Raw genomic sequence first — 12,733 nt, 5'->3', positions numbered from 1 at the left:
AATTGTGGCTTATCCTGAAGTCTCACACACGCTGTGCTCGTGGGAACCCCTCGCTCAGGAGGTGCGTGGCGGGGAGGGAAGCATCGGGGATGGGCCTGGTTGGTTCTCACCGGCCAAGCCTCGGCACTGCTTTTCAAGGCATCCACTCAGACCCTCTGGCCCAAATGGAAATTCCCTTGGACACAAGGAGGAGGGAGAGCTGTTTGTGCGTAGGCAGGTGTGGTGGGCGATCTCGGTCCTGGCACCTTGGGAGCAGCCGTCGGAGAAGCAGCATGTCCCTAACGCAAGGCTAGTTGCTCATCTGAGCTTCAGACACGCGTGTGTTTCTGAACACCAAAGGAAAACGAATGCACAGCACAGATCAGCACCGTCAGGGCACGCCACACCCACACACGGCTTTGCCCGCTGTGCAGGGCCGGCCCGGGGCCTCATAGCATTAGGAGGAACTGGTCTTGCTCCGGCGGCTTCCTCACCCAGGTGCCCAGGCCGGCCTTCTGGAATGCTCTGAACAGCTGCTGTTTGACAGCCTGGTAGGTGCGTGCCCCCAGCTTGGCCTCACAGTACATGGACGGCGTGTCTCCGTGGCTTGGGATCCGTGTGCTCAGCTGTGGGACAGAACGAGAGAGGACGGGTAAGCCCTCGCTGGGAACGGGCCCCGACCAGCAGGACCGCTCAAGCCTGGCAAGCAGGCACTGGCCTGCTGGTCACTTTTCCTTCTCTCTTTCTTTAAACAGAAAAGCAGCGAGATCATCACGTGGACTTGGAGTTTGCCAAGAGGGTGGATCTCAGGTTAAGTCCTCTCACCACACGGATGATGGGAGGGGCTGCATGAGTCAATTAGTGCAATTCTGGGGTCATTTCACAACGTATCAAAATATCCAGTTGTGCACATTAAATATATACATTGTTCATATGTCAATTTTGCCTCAGTAACAAAGAAAAATATCTATTCTCTCTAATTTGATCTATTGATAAATAAAATTTCATATAAAATTCCAAAAAAAGAAAGAGAGTAACAGTAGAAATTAGGGAGGCTTTGCTTCGCAAGAAGTGTGAATGATTAATGAAAAAAATAAACACAGAACTTGTCTGCTATTAACAACACAAGCTGTGCATAATTTTTTTCTTTTTCGAGGAGGATTAGGGGCTCAAATCGGCGTGGGTGGTGAGGCTGAGGAGGCTGTGGGAATGAAGGCAGCGTCCCAAGCGGAGTCGCCTGCTAGCCCACCGGGAGGACCGGGACTGGCCCCTGTGTCCAGCGGGGCAGGACCCGGCCTGGCTTCACCACCCGTGCACCAGGGTCGGGGGTGCGGTGAGCGGGGGAAGTGGTCGGCGGGGGGCGGCACCTGCTACTGGCCAGCCAGTCCGTCCCTGACACTCACTGCCGTGTAATTGGGGGAACACCTAACTTTTCTGGGCATCCATTTCCTTCTGTCTGAACTGGAATGACATGGACTCCGAAGTTTCTATGGACTTTCTCACGGGCTGCACTGGCCACAGCTGTTCACCAGTGAGCCCCTTTCCACCTATTTCTGGGGCCACAGCATGAGACCCTGCTGTGGGTCGGGGGCCCCACTCAGAGGGGCCACACCTGGGGTTGGTGGGGGGCGGGCAGGGACACGGGGGCTGGTTTACGTGTCCCGTGTCACCCTGGCTCTGCCCAAGCGGCCGCTCCCTGGGCCTCGCCCGTGTCCAGCCCCACTGACCTTGCCGTAGAGCCGCGCCCACCGGGCCGAGAGCCTGTGCTTGCAGAGCCTGGACGAGCGGCCGCAGCTCCGCTTCCCGGTGGTGGCGTCGATGACCTCCATGTCCGCCGTGCCCACCACCCAGTTCACGCTGAAGTGGGGCGACTTCCCAGGCTGCCGCGCCTCAGCCTGACTCACTCCTGCCGGGAGAGACGGGGCGCCAGGCGTGAGCGCTGCTGGCCGGGCGGGCGGGAAACGGCTCCCATGCTGGTGGGACGGGGTGGACGGCTGGCCCGAGCGCCATCACCGGGCCTTGGATTCCAAGGATTTTAAATGCAAGGCTGTCCTGTAATAACACTCTGCCCACGTTTCCCCCTTTCTCTGGATGTTTGTCACGTGGACTGGTGAACAGATGGGGCCACATAAAGGCCAGCTGAGAGCGTGCGTTTACGGGGCATCTGCTGCCTGCCCACTCCCCACAGGGCAGACGCCAGGGTCACAGTCTGGCTGACAAGATACGAAACGGAGTGAAAACAAGCGAGCTCTGAGGGTGCAAGGCGCCGACCCGGCAAGGTGACTGGAGCCCAGAGGGGACTGGAAACTGGGCCCTGGTTTGAATTTCAGGACCGCAGAGCGTTAAACCAGGAGTGGGTATTTCTGAGTCCTGGGGCTGCCGAGGATGCTAAACCATGCAGGATGGTGGCCTGGGAGGAGGGGCACTGATCCTGGGGCCTCGGCCACATGCCCTCCATGCCCCCGACTCCCCATGCAGCTGATGGGCTGGCTCCACCCCCAACCCCGGCTCCCACTGAGGTCACGTAGAGAAGGACCTTGGTCTCATGTGTGTTCACGGCCACAGTGCTGCAGGATGTTCAGCCTGGGAGCCCCCCTGCCCGCCCCCACCCCCCCTCCTGACCCCTTCCCTGGATTCAGCCCCCTGAGCAGCTGCTCCCATATCCACACTCTGCCCTTTCCCAGCCTCCTGTCCCACAGTGGACGGACTGGACGGCTGCATGGGGCCTCTCAGGGCCCTGGGTGGGTGGGCCCAGGGGCCCCGGCAGCATCTCATGGGGAAGCAGAGCCTGGTGCTGGGAAGCAAGTGGCAACCCAAGGAGCTGGACACATGGAAAAGTTGTCACCTGATTCATCAACATAGATGGAAATTAAATTTAACTTAGACACCCAAGAACTGAACATTTGCTTTTAGCTCCACACCAGGAATTCTAGGTCTTTGGGGGCCACTGCAGAGCTGTTTCTGCTGCTCAACCACAGGAAGTCATTAATCTTCAACATTTTAAGAAAGAACAGGAGAAAGAAGAAAAGGGAAAGTGTAAGAAAGACATTGAAACAGGCCCAAAGTGATATTTTATCAGAATTATTGAAATTATTGACTGCTTAGAAAATGACTCTGGTTTCATAGACGTTGAATTTGAGGCAAGCCTTCCCATCCCTCACCTGACGATGGTGAGTCAGGACTGAGCCCCTTGGAGACGGGCGTGGGTCTCAGGCTCCCATCCCCAGCTCCTACGAGGTGGATGTTGCCACCTCTTCAGCTGGTCTTGTTTGTGTTGTTAATTCTTGTGTGGTTAAGAAATTGTGCCGTTGCCATGGGTCACAGTGGGTGTGTCGGGAGGACTTGGCCTCCTGGTTAAACGGGGTTCAAATCCTTGCTCCATGTTGATAAATAGAGCATCTTCACACTTAAATTCCTGTGAGTCTATTTCTACATTTATAAATGGAGGTAACAGCAGCTGTTGTGGTTGGTGTGACAGGGTGTGTGCCTCATCTTGACGTTGACGGGGGTGGCTGCTGGGTTTAGTTAGGTCCCTTCCCTGAATGGTGGAGCCGTTCTCTGCGGGGGACTCGTGGAGGGTGAGTAGCTGCACCGTGCAGATCAGGCCTCTCTGGGCACCCACCCCCCCCAGGAGAACCACCCACAGGCTGTACGTGGCCATCACCTGCTGGGCTCAGGCCGTAGGGCGCCACAGCCATGGGCACAGCTTTGGGTCAGATCTGAAGGCACCATTCATGGTGAGGACGGGGGTGAGGGAACCCCCGCCGTGACAGGTCGGCCCGAGTCACGGGGAGGGAAGGTGGGGCTGTGGTCCTGGATGGGCACACGACACCTGCTCCCATGGCCTCGCTGTAGTTTGCCGAGTCCCCTCCCTGGATGCTGGAAGCCCCTGGAATCTGCCGTGGTCCCCGGATTTGGCAGAGGGTCTTAGATTTTAGGAACACGTTCTGGTGTGTAAAAAAACCTGGGGCATAGCCACTGAGCCCTGGGCGGTCCCAGCCCCACTGGGAGCATCCTCTTCCGCCCTGTCTGAGCTTTGGGGTCCGTGATGCTGCCCTTGGCTGGTGACTCTCGTGGGAGGGTTGAGGGAGTGGGGACATGTGTTCTCTTGGGGGCTGGCCTGGCTGAGAGCTGTCCCCGCGAGTTACCGCCACCCCGTGGGCACCATCGTTGCCCCTGGTTTTCTAACTGAGAACAATCTCAGGGTCCTGGGAGTAACTCTTAGGCCTGACTCTTTACCACAACCCTTGACTGGCTCTTTGATCTTCTCTCTCCTCTTTCGGGGGAGCTGGTCTAAGCCCCGGACGGGCCAATTGCTGTGGGTCTACACGTGCCCACCCCCCAGGGCCCCCCACCGCAGATCACAGCTTGCAGCCCCTTCAGAGACAAGGCACCGCCCAGGAGGGAGCCGCGGTGGATTACCGGGTTAATTACGGGGGTCACAGCTGGTGGGGCTACCTCCCCAATGCCCCCTCCCGCTGAGCTGAGAGGTCAGCTGCAGCCAGAGGGGTTCACGGCTGTGTGACTTCTGGTCCTCACGACCCCAGGCTGACCCCGGCGGCCTGGGGGCGGCATCCCCCTCCCAGGTTTGGTGCTGGGGGAACATTCAGGAATTTGCTCCTGGATCAGGTGGGGGTGACTTATGGCACTGGGTCCCCCCTGCCCTGTTGGACACGTGTGTTTATTGCCTGGATTTCGCCGTGCACCGCAGACACTGCCCTGAAAGTGACACTGTGATGTCTGAGGGGCTCATCCTGTTACACCTTCACTCTGGAACGTCGTCCGGAGATGCTCCGCACCCCGCTGACCTTTCAAGTATCCGATCTCTGCAGTTCTGCTCGCTGAGTCTTAAATGGCCACGGGCCAGACTGGGAGAGCCTGCCCTGGGGGCCTCGGGGCCTGTGGACGGAGGGGTGTGTGCGTTTGAGGACCTGTTCTTACCGCTGAGGAGGGGCCGGTTGTGCCGGTACGAGGCGGGCAGCTGGCCGATGTCCTCGGTCCTGTGGCTCATGACCCGGGAGAGGTGGCCGGTGTGGTGCAGGCTCCCCACCACGATGCTGTGCAGGTACACAGGCTCGATGAAGTGGCAGAGCAGTGCACCCTGCAGCCCCAGCACGTTCCACCTGGGGGGGGGAGAGGGGCGTCAGCGCCCTGGCTCACTGGCCTCACCTGGGGGAAGACGGGGGCCCTTTCTGCCCCGTTGTCCCCGAGGCGTCACTGTCCCCATCGTGCAGCTGGCGGTGGGGGGTGGGAGCTGGCCTGGGAATCGCAGCACACTGGACTGGGCATGGCTTTGGCCTCGTGACCCCTGGTGACCCCGAGCCCCTCTCTGCCGTCGGGGGGACAGATGTCGGTGGGTCTGCGCGTGAATAAACGTGGATCCTTTTCCTGGAAAACAAGTTGTCGGGTGAAGGGGAAGCTACATATTCTCTCAGGGACTTAAAATCAGATTTAAAAAAAGACCTCTGTCTCCAAAGTGAATCGGAATATTTCTTTATGTTCGCTGGGAAATATCAGAAATTGAATTGACTGCAGTTTAGGGGAAAATACTCTCCCTCCCCACCCCTTTGTCAAACTCATCAGTGGGCGGGACCTACTGTGGTGACATGAACGACCTCGTTTGGCTGTGGGGGTGATTTGACTTCAGGAGCCCTGATCAGAGGACGAGGTCGTGGTCCTTGACATAAATGAGGCTCTGGGTGAGTGTTTGCTTCTGCCAGCAAAGGTGACAGGAGCCTTGTCAGACATTTCCTCGTAAATTTGGGTGGAACAACTTTCCGTGTATCTGTTATTTAAGGCAACATTTTGTGGTTTCCACTCTAAATAACATGCTTAAAATCCAGCCTCCATCAGCACAAGCATTATGCAGTTAATTTCTTACATCATTATTCTTTTCATTAATTAACATTTCTCCACGGTTAGAGCAATTAATGTGGTGCCTCCATGCCGTACATTTCCTTTCATGATTAATAAGGAGTCATTCTATTTCCCTTTCCCGAAGCAGTCAATTAACACAGAATTCTTTCCATTAATTACCGAGTGCTCAAACCAGCAGGCCTACCTAGAGAGCAGTCTGCTCCGAGAACCTGTGACACCAATTGCCTTAAAAAATTCTCTTTAAATTTTATTCCAAAAACACAAGCAATTTAGCTGGCGATATTAATTTGCCTCAGAAGCATTGAGGTGAGTGAGAAACATCTTCTAATCTCATGCAAGAAGAGGCAGCCATCTGGCTGGCGAGGATTGAGGAACGGCTCCTCCTCCGTTAAGTGTGGGTCATTAAAGTAATGTGCTCACCCACATAAAACTCAAGTGGAATATAAAAGGTAATATTTATATACAAACAGTTTAGTCCTACAATTTAAACAGTCATTGGTTTTATGAAACGTTTACTTTAGTCTATCAGATTTGCATAACTTCACTTAAAAAATAATTGTGGTCATTTCTGTAAGTCACATCCTGTCTCTCAGAAAGGAGTGGAGAATTGCCCTTGGGATCTAGTGTGTGATTTTCCCAAAGAGTAAGTGTCCAAAAGTGTTGAAGGGGAGCACATTTCTGGAGGCATGAGAAGCAGGGGAATGGACATTCCCCACCGATAACAAAGCCCTTTTTCCAACGATGAGATGAGTATTCCAGAGGGGACATCCCTGTGCTTCAGGCTGTCCATGGACTGGCTTTGAGCAAAACTTCTGGAACGTATCTGAATGGCTCTGACTCTGCAGGGAAGTCTAAAGACAAACAAATTCTATATCTGGTCTCCTCCTAATAACCTTTACAATAAAGAGGCAATCAGCCTTCTCCTTGCCTGGCTGTAGGAGTTTAACTTATTCAGCCAACACCATCGATAAAACCCAATGTCGCCCTGAATACAAACTGGAGAGTTTTCAGCATTCTGGACTGAATGGAAAAGTGCCTCTCCTTTTATTCAAACAGCTGACATGACTGCAGTGTTGACAGAGAAAAAAGTCCCAGGTCTAGTTTTCAATATAGATAATCCCTAAATAAATATATTTTTGTCTGTTTGTCAATCACTGAAATACCAAAGATAAGTGAGGGAGAGATCTTGGAAAAAGGCTGTTTTCCTTAACTGAGAGACAATCTCTGTACCTCGAGGACTGACGGGGACTGTCCCAGGATAGGCCCCACCCAAGACCTGCCGGCCCGTGTGCCCGGGGCGTGAGACCGAGAACCGCGGGCACGGGTGCAGGGACTGTGGGTGGTCGGGGTCCCTGCCTGCCGTTTTCACCCCCGAGGCACGGCCGCCGGGAGGAGGTGTGGGTCCAAAATGACAGTGAGGTCTGAACATCACCAAATCCATCCTTACTTCACTTCCTTCCTTGTCCGTGGGTAGGTTTGCCTGTGACCTGGAGGCACAGTCACACCCACCGGGAAAGGTCACGGTGCAGCTGGGTGACTCAGGCTGAGGCACAGCTGTGAGTACAACGCCATGTGCCCTGGGCTCATCCGGGGGCCTTTGGGAGCCTCCTGCTGCTAGGACCCCCAAGGCCGGGATGGAACTGGTCTGGGTGCAGCGGGCATCAGCGTTGCCAGTGTGCCAGGCAGTTCCATTGTGAGCCGGGTGATGCCCAAAGCAGGCAACATGGACTTGGGAGTCAGTCTACCAGGTCCAGGTGACCTCCGTGTCTTTTGTTGTCACTTAGCCCCTCTTCTGCTTTCCCTCAATGTTCATGATGTCTCCTGGTCACCTAATTTCTAGTTTGTTTTGCAGCTTCTCAGCCCTTTGCAGTGTCCTGGGGGCTGGACAGGGGATGGCTGCTGCCTCAGATCTGTGTCCCTGTCTCAGCATTGTTGCAGGAGTAGCAGAGGCGGCAGATGCGGGAGCGTCATCACTGCTACCACGATTATGTTGGACAAATATTCCTGAGTTTATTACTCGCTACCTTTGAAACAGGAGGGAGAGGGGCAGGGCACAACTTTTAAAAGGATGACGTAGCCCAAGGACATGACATAAACTGATTAGAACCAAATGGGTCCAAGATGGCAGACAAGTTGACTTCCACTAGACCTTGAGCCTCAGTATATGCTCACTGTAACACATCAGCAAGCTAAATGACACACCCACAGGCGCCAGGACAGTTCCAAGGCCAGACCATAAAGGTCAAAAAGTGGGTGGTGGCCCAATTTTGGGAAATCCCCACCCCTTCCCCAAAATAGCTGGAATACTCCTCCCACTCATTAGCCTATGAAATTACCCACCCCTGTAAAAACTGACAACCCCGTACCCTGGTGCCTTTCTTACCTTCTGAGGTGGCCCACACTCTGTGGAGTGTGTTTCTCTCTAAATAAATCCACTTGTTACCTATCACTTTGTCTATCACTGAATGCTTTCTGTGATGAGACTTCAAGAACCTGAGCTTCATTAAATCCTGAAACCAGGTGTGAGATCTCAGTTAAAAGACTGTGGGTTTTGGTGAGGTTTGAGTCCCAATCTGAGATACACGGTTGTATCTTCACCACTGGAGGTGGGGTGAAGTTTCCCCTAAAGGCTGCAGTAAGGTGACCACAGTCTTCTGTAAAGGAAGAGCAGTGGTTATTACACCAAGCTGGGAACATTTGGGGCTGGGCGTTCAGTAAAAGCAGTGGTTTTAAAATGACCCATATTTGGAGATTGGAAGCATGAACACATTCCCTCCTGATTTCAGCAGAGCTGTAGGTAACACCATCCGGCTGCCAGGTGGGCTGGGCACGGAGCCAGGTCCCCACCCTCAGAGGGGGGGACTCTTGCAGCCTGAGATCTCAGTGCGGGGAGTCAGATGGGGCCTCGGTTCCCAGAGAGCATCCGTAATTCTTTACAGTTCATTTTTATGGAGAAAGTTTTAATCTGTTCATTTAAAGAGACATTGCAATCGATAATCAAGCTCTGGTGCTTAAAATTAGAAACCATATCTAAAGGAACATTAGTTCCAGAAGATTTATATTTTTATACGCTACTTGCCTCTCGATTCTTAGAGCAAAAACCCCTCCCTGGTTCGCCTGTCCTTTCAGGTGGCCGGTGTTTCCTGTTAGTGACTGTTCAGATTGGCTTCTTACGTCCAGAAAGCCAGGCCACGTCCATGGGACCATGGGCCTCACGGTGACACTTGTCATCTGTCCTGGGCTCACAGAGGCGCAGGGCTTGGTCTGTTTTATCTCTGAGCTGCAGGAAAATCCAACCCTTTGTTGCGCCTCCAACCTTAACTCGTGGGTTGAAGGTCGAGTTTCCTGGACCTGGTGAAACAACCCACATTCTGCAGTTTCCCTGGGTCTGCACCAGCCTGGCATGAGCAGTGGCATTTTAGGAATAGATTTCACTATGACTTTGGTTCTGTAATTTTGCAAAGACCACATGTTGAGCCAAGTGAGTGGTGTCTCCTACCTGGTTATATTGGTTTCCCGGGGCAGGGGGTGAGGTGGGTGGGGAAGGGCTTAAAACATCGGAAATTTACTCATGGTCCTGGAGGCAGAGGTCTTAGGTGAAGGTGTGGCAGCCCGGGGGCACCGGGGAGACCCCACCCCCAGGCCTCGCTCACCTGGCGCTCAGAGGCTTGTGGGCGCGTCCCTTTGGGGCCCCGCCTCTGTCTCTGTGGCCTCCCCTGTGCACCTGCTCTGGGCGTCTGTCCCCAGGTCCCCAAGGCCTCACTCACGAGGATACACTAGCTGCATTTAGAGGCCACCTTCTCTCACCGTCCTTGGCTTAATCCTGTCTGGAAAGGCCACACTCACGGGTTTAGGGTCTGGGGACAAGGACATCTTTTGGGGCCACCGTTGGGCCCATGCCACCTGCTATGGGGCATTAGGAGATCCCACTGCTTCTGTTTACCCCATACCCTGGGCTCCGTAACCCCACTCTGGGGAGTATGTCCTAAGTCTGTACTCAGAGATTTGGAAAAACGCTTCGGCACAGAGATATTTCTGGAAACATGGTGCACGGAGCAACCACTTGTGAGCACCCAGGGATCCAGCAGCAGGGAGGTGCCCACAGCCTTGCACGTGGATTCAATGCCCGTGACTTTGAAAGGAGCCAGGATCACAGTGTTCAGTGATGGACTGTAAGCAAACTGCCCGAAGCAGCAAAATCCTGATGACAGGAAAAAGCCTGTGTTTAGGAAAAAGGTTAAGGCCTTTATAGTCAAGGTGCCTGCTGTTTTCTTCGGTGACGGCTGGTATACTGGCTGGTCGTCTTTTTTACTTTTCAAGTCTCCTAATGTTTCTTACTGTCTTTTATGTTTTAATGGGGGGTGAGGGGAACTTCAGATGTGTGATGCCGCTCCCTGTGGGCTGTTTCCACCAGTCGGTGTGACTAGATGGTCCCATCACACTTTCCCTTTAACTGGAGGCATGAGAACATGTAGCCTTAGGTGCATTTAGGATCTTGTGGCCACAGAGTCTCAGGTTTGGCTCTGTTTTGGATGGAAGCCATTCACCCAACGGAGAGGTATCCACTATCCCTTGAGCATTGGAACCAGCTTTTATCTGCAAGATAGTATTTTGCTCCAGGGCTTTAACTAAAATTCCTTTTCGGCCCAAAATCTCACTTTCAAAAGACTTTCATGGCCCAAGAATTTTCCTGGGAATTCCAACGACTCTGTTCCAAAGAGAAGAAATTAGATTTCATTTTCTGCTATGTCAGCATCAAAATTATTTTTAAAGGGAAAAAATGTAGCTGGTGTATCCCCACTTCTAGCCTCGGGTGTTTTTTTCCATGGAAGGGGGAGAAAGCTCTCTCTGCGGCCGGGGTGTTCTGCCCACATCCAGTCTGTGGTGCTGGGCATCCTGGCTTTGGTGCTGGTCCATCAGACTCTCCATCCTCCCGGTGACGCCCCAGGTGTGCTTCCACATGATGTACCCCCAGGAGCCTGGGACCTGCATGCGCTTGCAGACTCTGTTGGCTGTGCACCCGGTTTAGGGAGGGGGGCAGCCTGGGCCTGGTTCCCACGATCTTTGGAGTGAGTTTGATGATGATGACATTCACATAACGCAGCCCTTTTCCCTGGGAGGCCACCCTGACCACTGGACTCGTGGGAACGTTGCACAGAGCTTCCGTCCATAGGGTCGACCCCTTCCACATGCTTGGGTCCTGAGCCAGGTCTGACCCAGCCGCTCAGCCTGTGTGAGTCCTGCCCACTGTCCAACATGGTCGGGGGCCACCCCTCCACTGCCCCGTCCACGAAAGCCTCGCCCCGACTCCGCGTTTCTGAGCACGGCCGTCATCACGAAGGAAACCCCACGCCTGCCCCATCTCTGCTCCAGTCCAGCCTCGCTCGGCCCCCTGCAGAGCTGGACGTCTCTGCTCCCGCCTCCCGTTGGGCGATGGATGGGTGCCCACCTGCAGAGACGGGACCCTAACCTGCACACGCACCCCTCACGGTGGCACCAGCGATCCCCTGAGGGTTAGACCTTAGAGGCAGAAGCAGATGGTGGGGGTGAATAGGATTCCAGTGCAGGACGTGGGGTGCAGGGGGAGGGGAGGCCGAGGAGGGGGAGGGCATCACGGGGGTTGCAGGGAGAGAGGCAGAGATGGTGGGCTTGTTCAGGGAGGAAGGTGGGGCAGGGGAGACAGAGAGACAGAGACAGAGAGAGAGACAGAGACAGAGGAGAGTGAGGGGAATGTTCAGGGAACACCCGAGGAAGGTCCTGGGAAGGTGGGCTGGGCTCCCAGGGGACTGAGTCGGGGGAGGGGATCTGGTGCCATGCCCCCCAGGCCCCTTCTGCCCCATTGTGTTCCGCACCATCCGGGCACCACTCACCTGGCCACCAGATTTGGGGACTAGACAGGTGACTGGCAGGGCTACCTGTGAGCTGCATCAACTACTGGATGAATGTGGGGCGGCCCCCCGCCTGCCCAGAGCCACGGGCATCACAATGTCCCCAGCATGTCCCCCCTCAAAAGCAGTTAGAACCCTCCTCAGCCCAGGGACGTGACGTGGACTGTGCTTTCTAAGTAGACTTTGGTAAACAGAGCATCACTGGTGGGAATGAAACCAGGGGGCCTATGGGCTCCTGGGCACGAAAGCCTTTCTGTCCCCCATTTCTTGTTTCTAGGGAACAGACTGCAGCCTCCGTGACCTTCCCTGGGTGCCAATGGGCAATTCGAACAGTTGCTAATCAAGAAAGGAGTAGCCAAGAAACCACCTGAGGTGAGATTAAAGGGGCCAGAGAAGCCCATCAAGGTTAGGAAACCCGACTCCCTAAGACCCTGCACATGGCCTGATCTCATCAGCAGCCCCACCTTGAAGGCTTGTTATAAACCCCTCATCAAATCCTCCCGGGTGGGGACACACAGTTTTTCAAAGCAGGAGCCTGCTGTGTCCCTCTTTGCCTGGCAAAGCAATAAAGCTGTCCTTTTCTACTTCCGCTAAAAGTCTGTCTCTGAGATTTGATTTGGCACCGGTGCAGAGATGCCGCACTTTCAGCATCAGGACTGTTGACGTCCCACATCACCCCGGCTTTGTAGCGAGTTTAATTCTCTGTCAATTGACATTTAAGATCCTAGAGACAGTGAAACTTAACTTCTGTATCATTCATTCACTTCATTTTCTAGGGAGTCAGAATTAATTTAGAGACCCAACGCAATCCTGGGAGAGCAAGAGAATTTCCCTTAAGGTGGAAACTGCTGCTTCTCCCACTTGTTGAATAGATGAAAACATTACAAAGGAGGGTACGTTTCCTTCTGAAAGATGAGCTAGTTGACGACTACAGGCAGTTCTTTTTGATGCAGAAATCAGTGCTTTGCTGTATTGCAGTCAGGCGGGGG

The 12,733-nt window shown here is 54.2% G+C and overlaps 1 protein-coding gene across 1 annotated transcript in view; it reads right to left on the bottom strand.

Annotated features, from left to right (window-relative positions):
* Positions 1-428: 428 nt before the first annotated feature.
* The window catches only part of ADARB2 (adenosine deaminase RNA specific B2 (inactive)), a 365,767-nt gene continuing 353,462 nt past the window's right edge, over positions 429-12,733 (bottom strand). Inside the window, exons 8-10 of the mRNA XM_007445656.1 lie at positions 4,921-5,102; positions 1,707-1,885; positions 429-605 (exon numbers count right to left, since the gene is read on the bottom strand). Of these exons, the coding sequence (XP_007445718.1) occupies positions 429-605; positions 1,707-1,885; positions 4,921-5,102 (538 nt within the window). The remainder of the gene's footprint in view (positions 606-1,706; positions 1,886-4,920; positions 5,103-12,733) is intronic.

The sequence above is a fragment of the Lipotes vexillifer genome, unplaced genomic scaffold (assembly GCF_000442215.2).
Source record: "Lipotes vexillifer unplaced genomic scaffold, Lipotes_vexillifer_v1.1 scaffold646, whole genome shotgun sequence".
NCBI lineage: Eukaryota > Metazoa > Chordata > Mammalia > Artiodactyla > Lipotidae > Lipotes > Lipotes vexillifer.
This window is presented reverse-complemented; position numbering and strand designations above follow the sequence as displayed.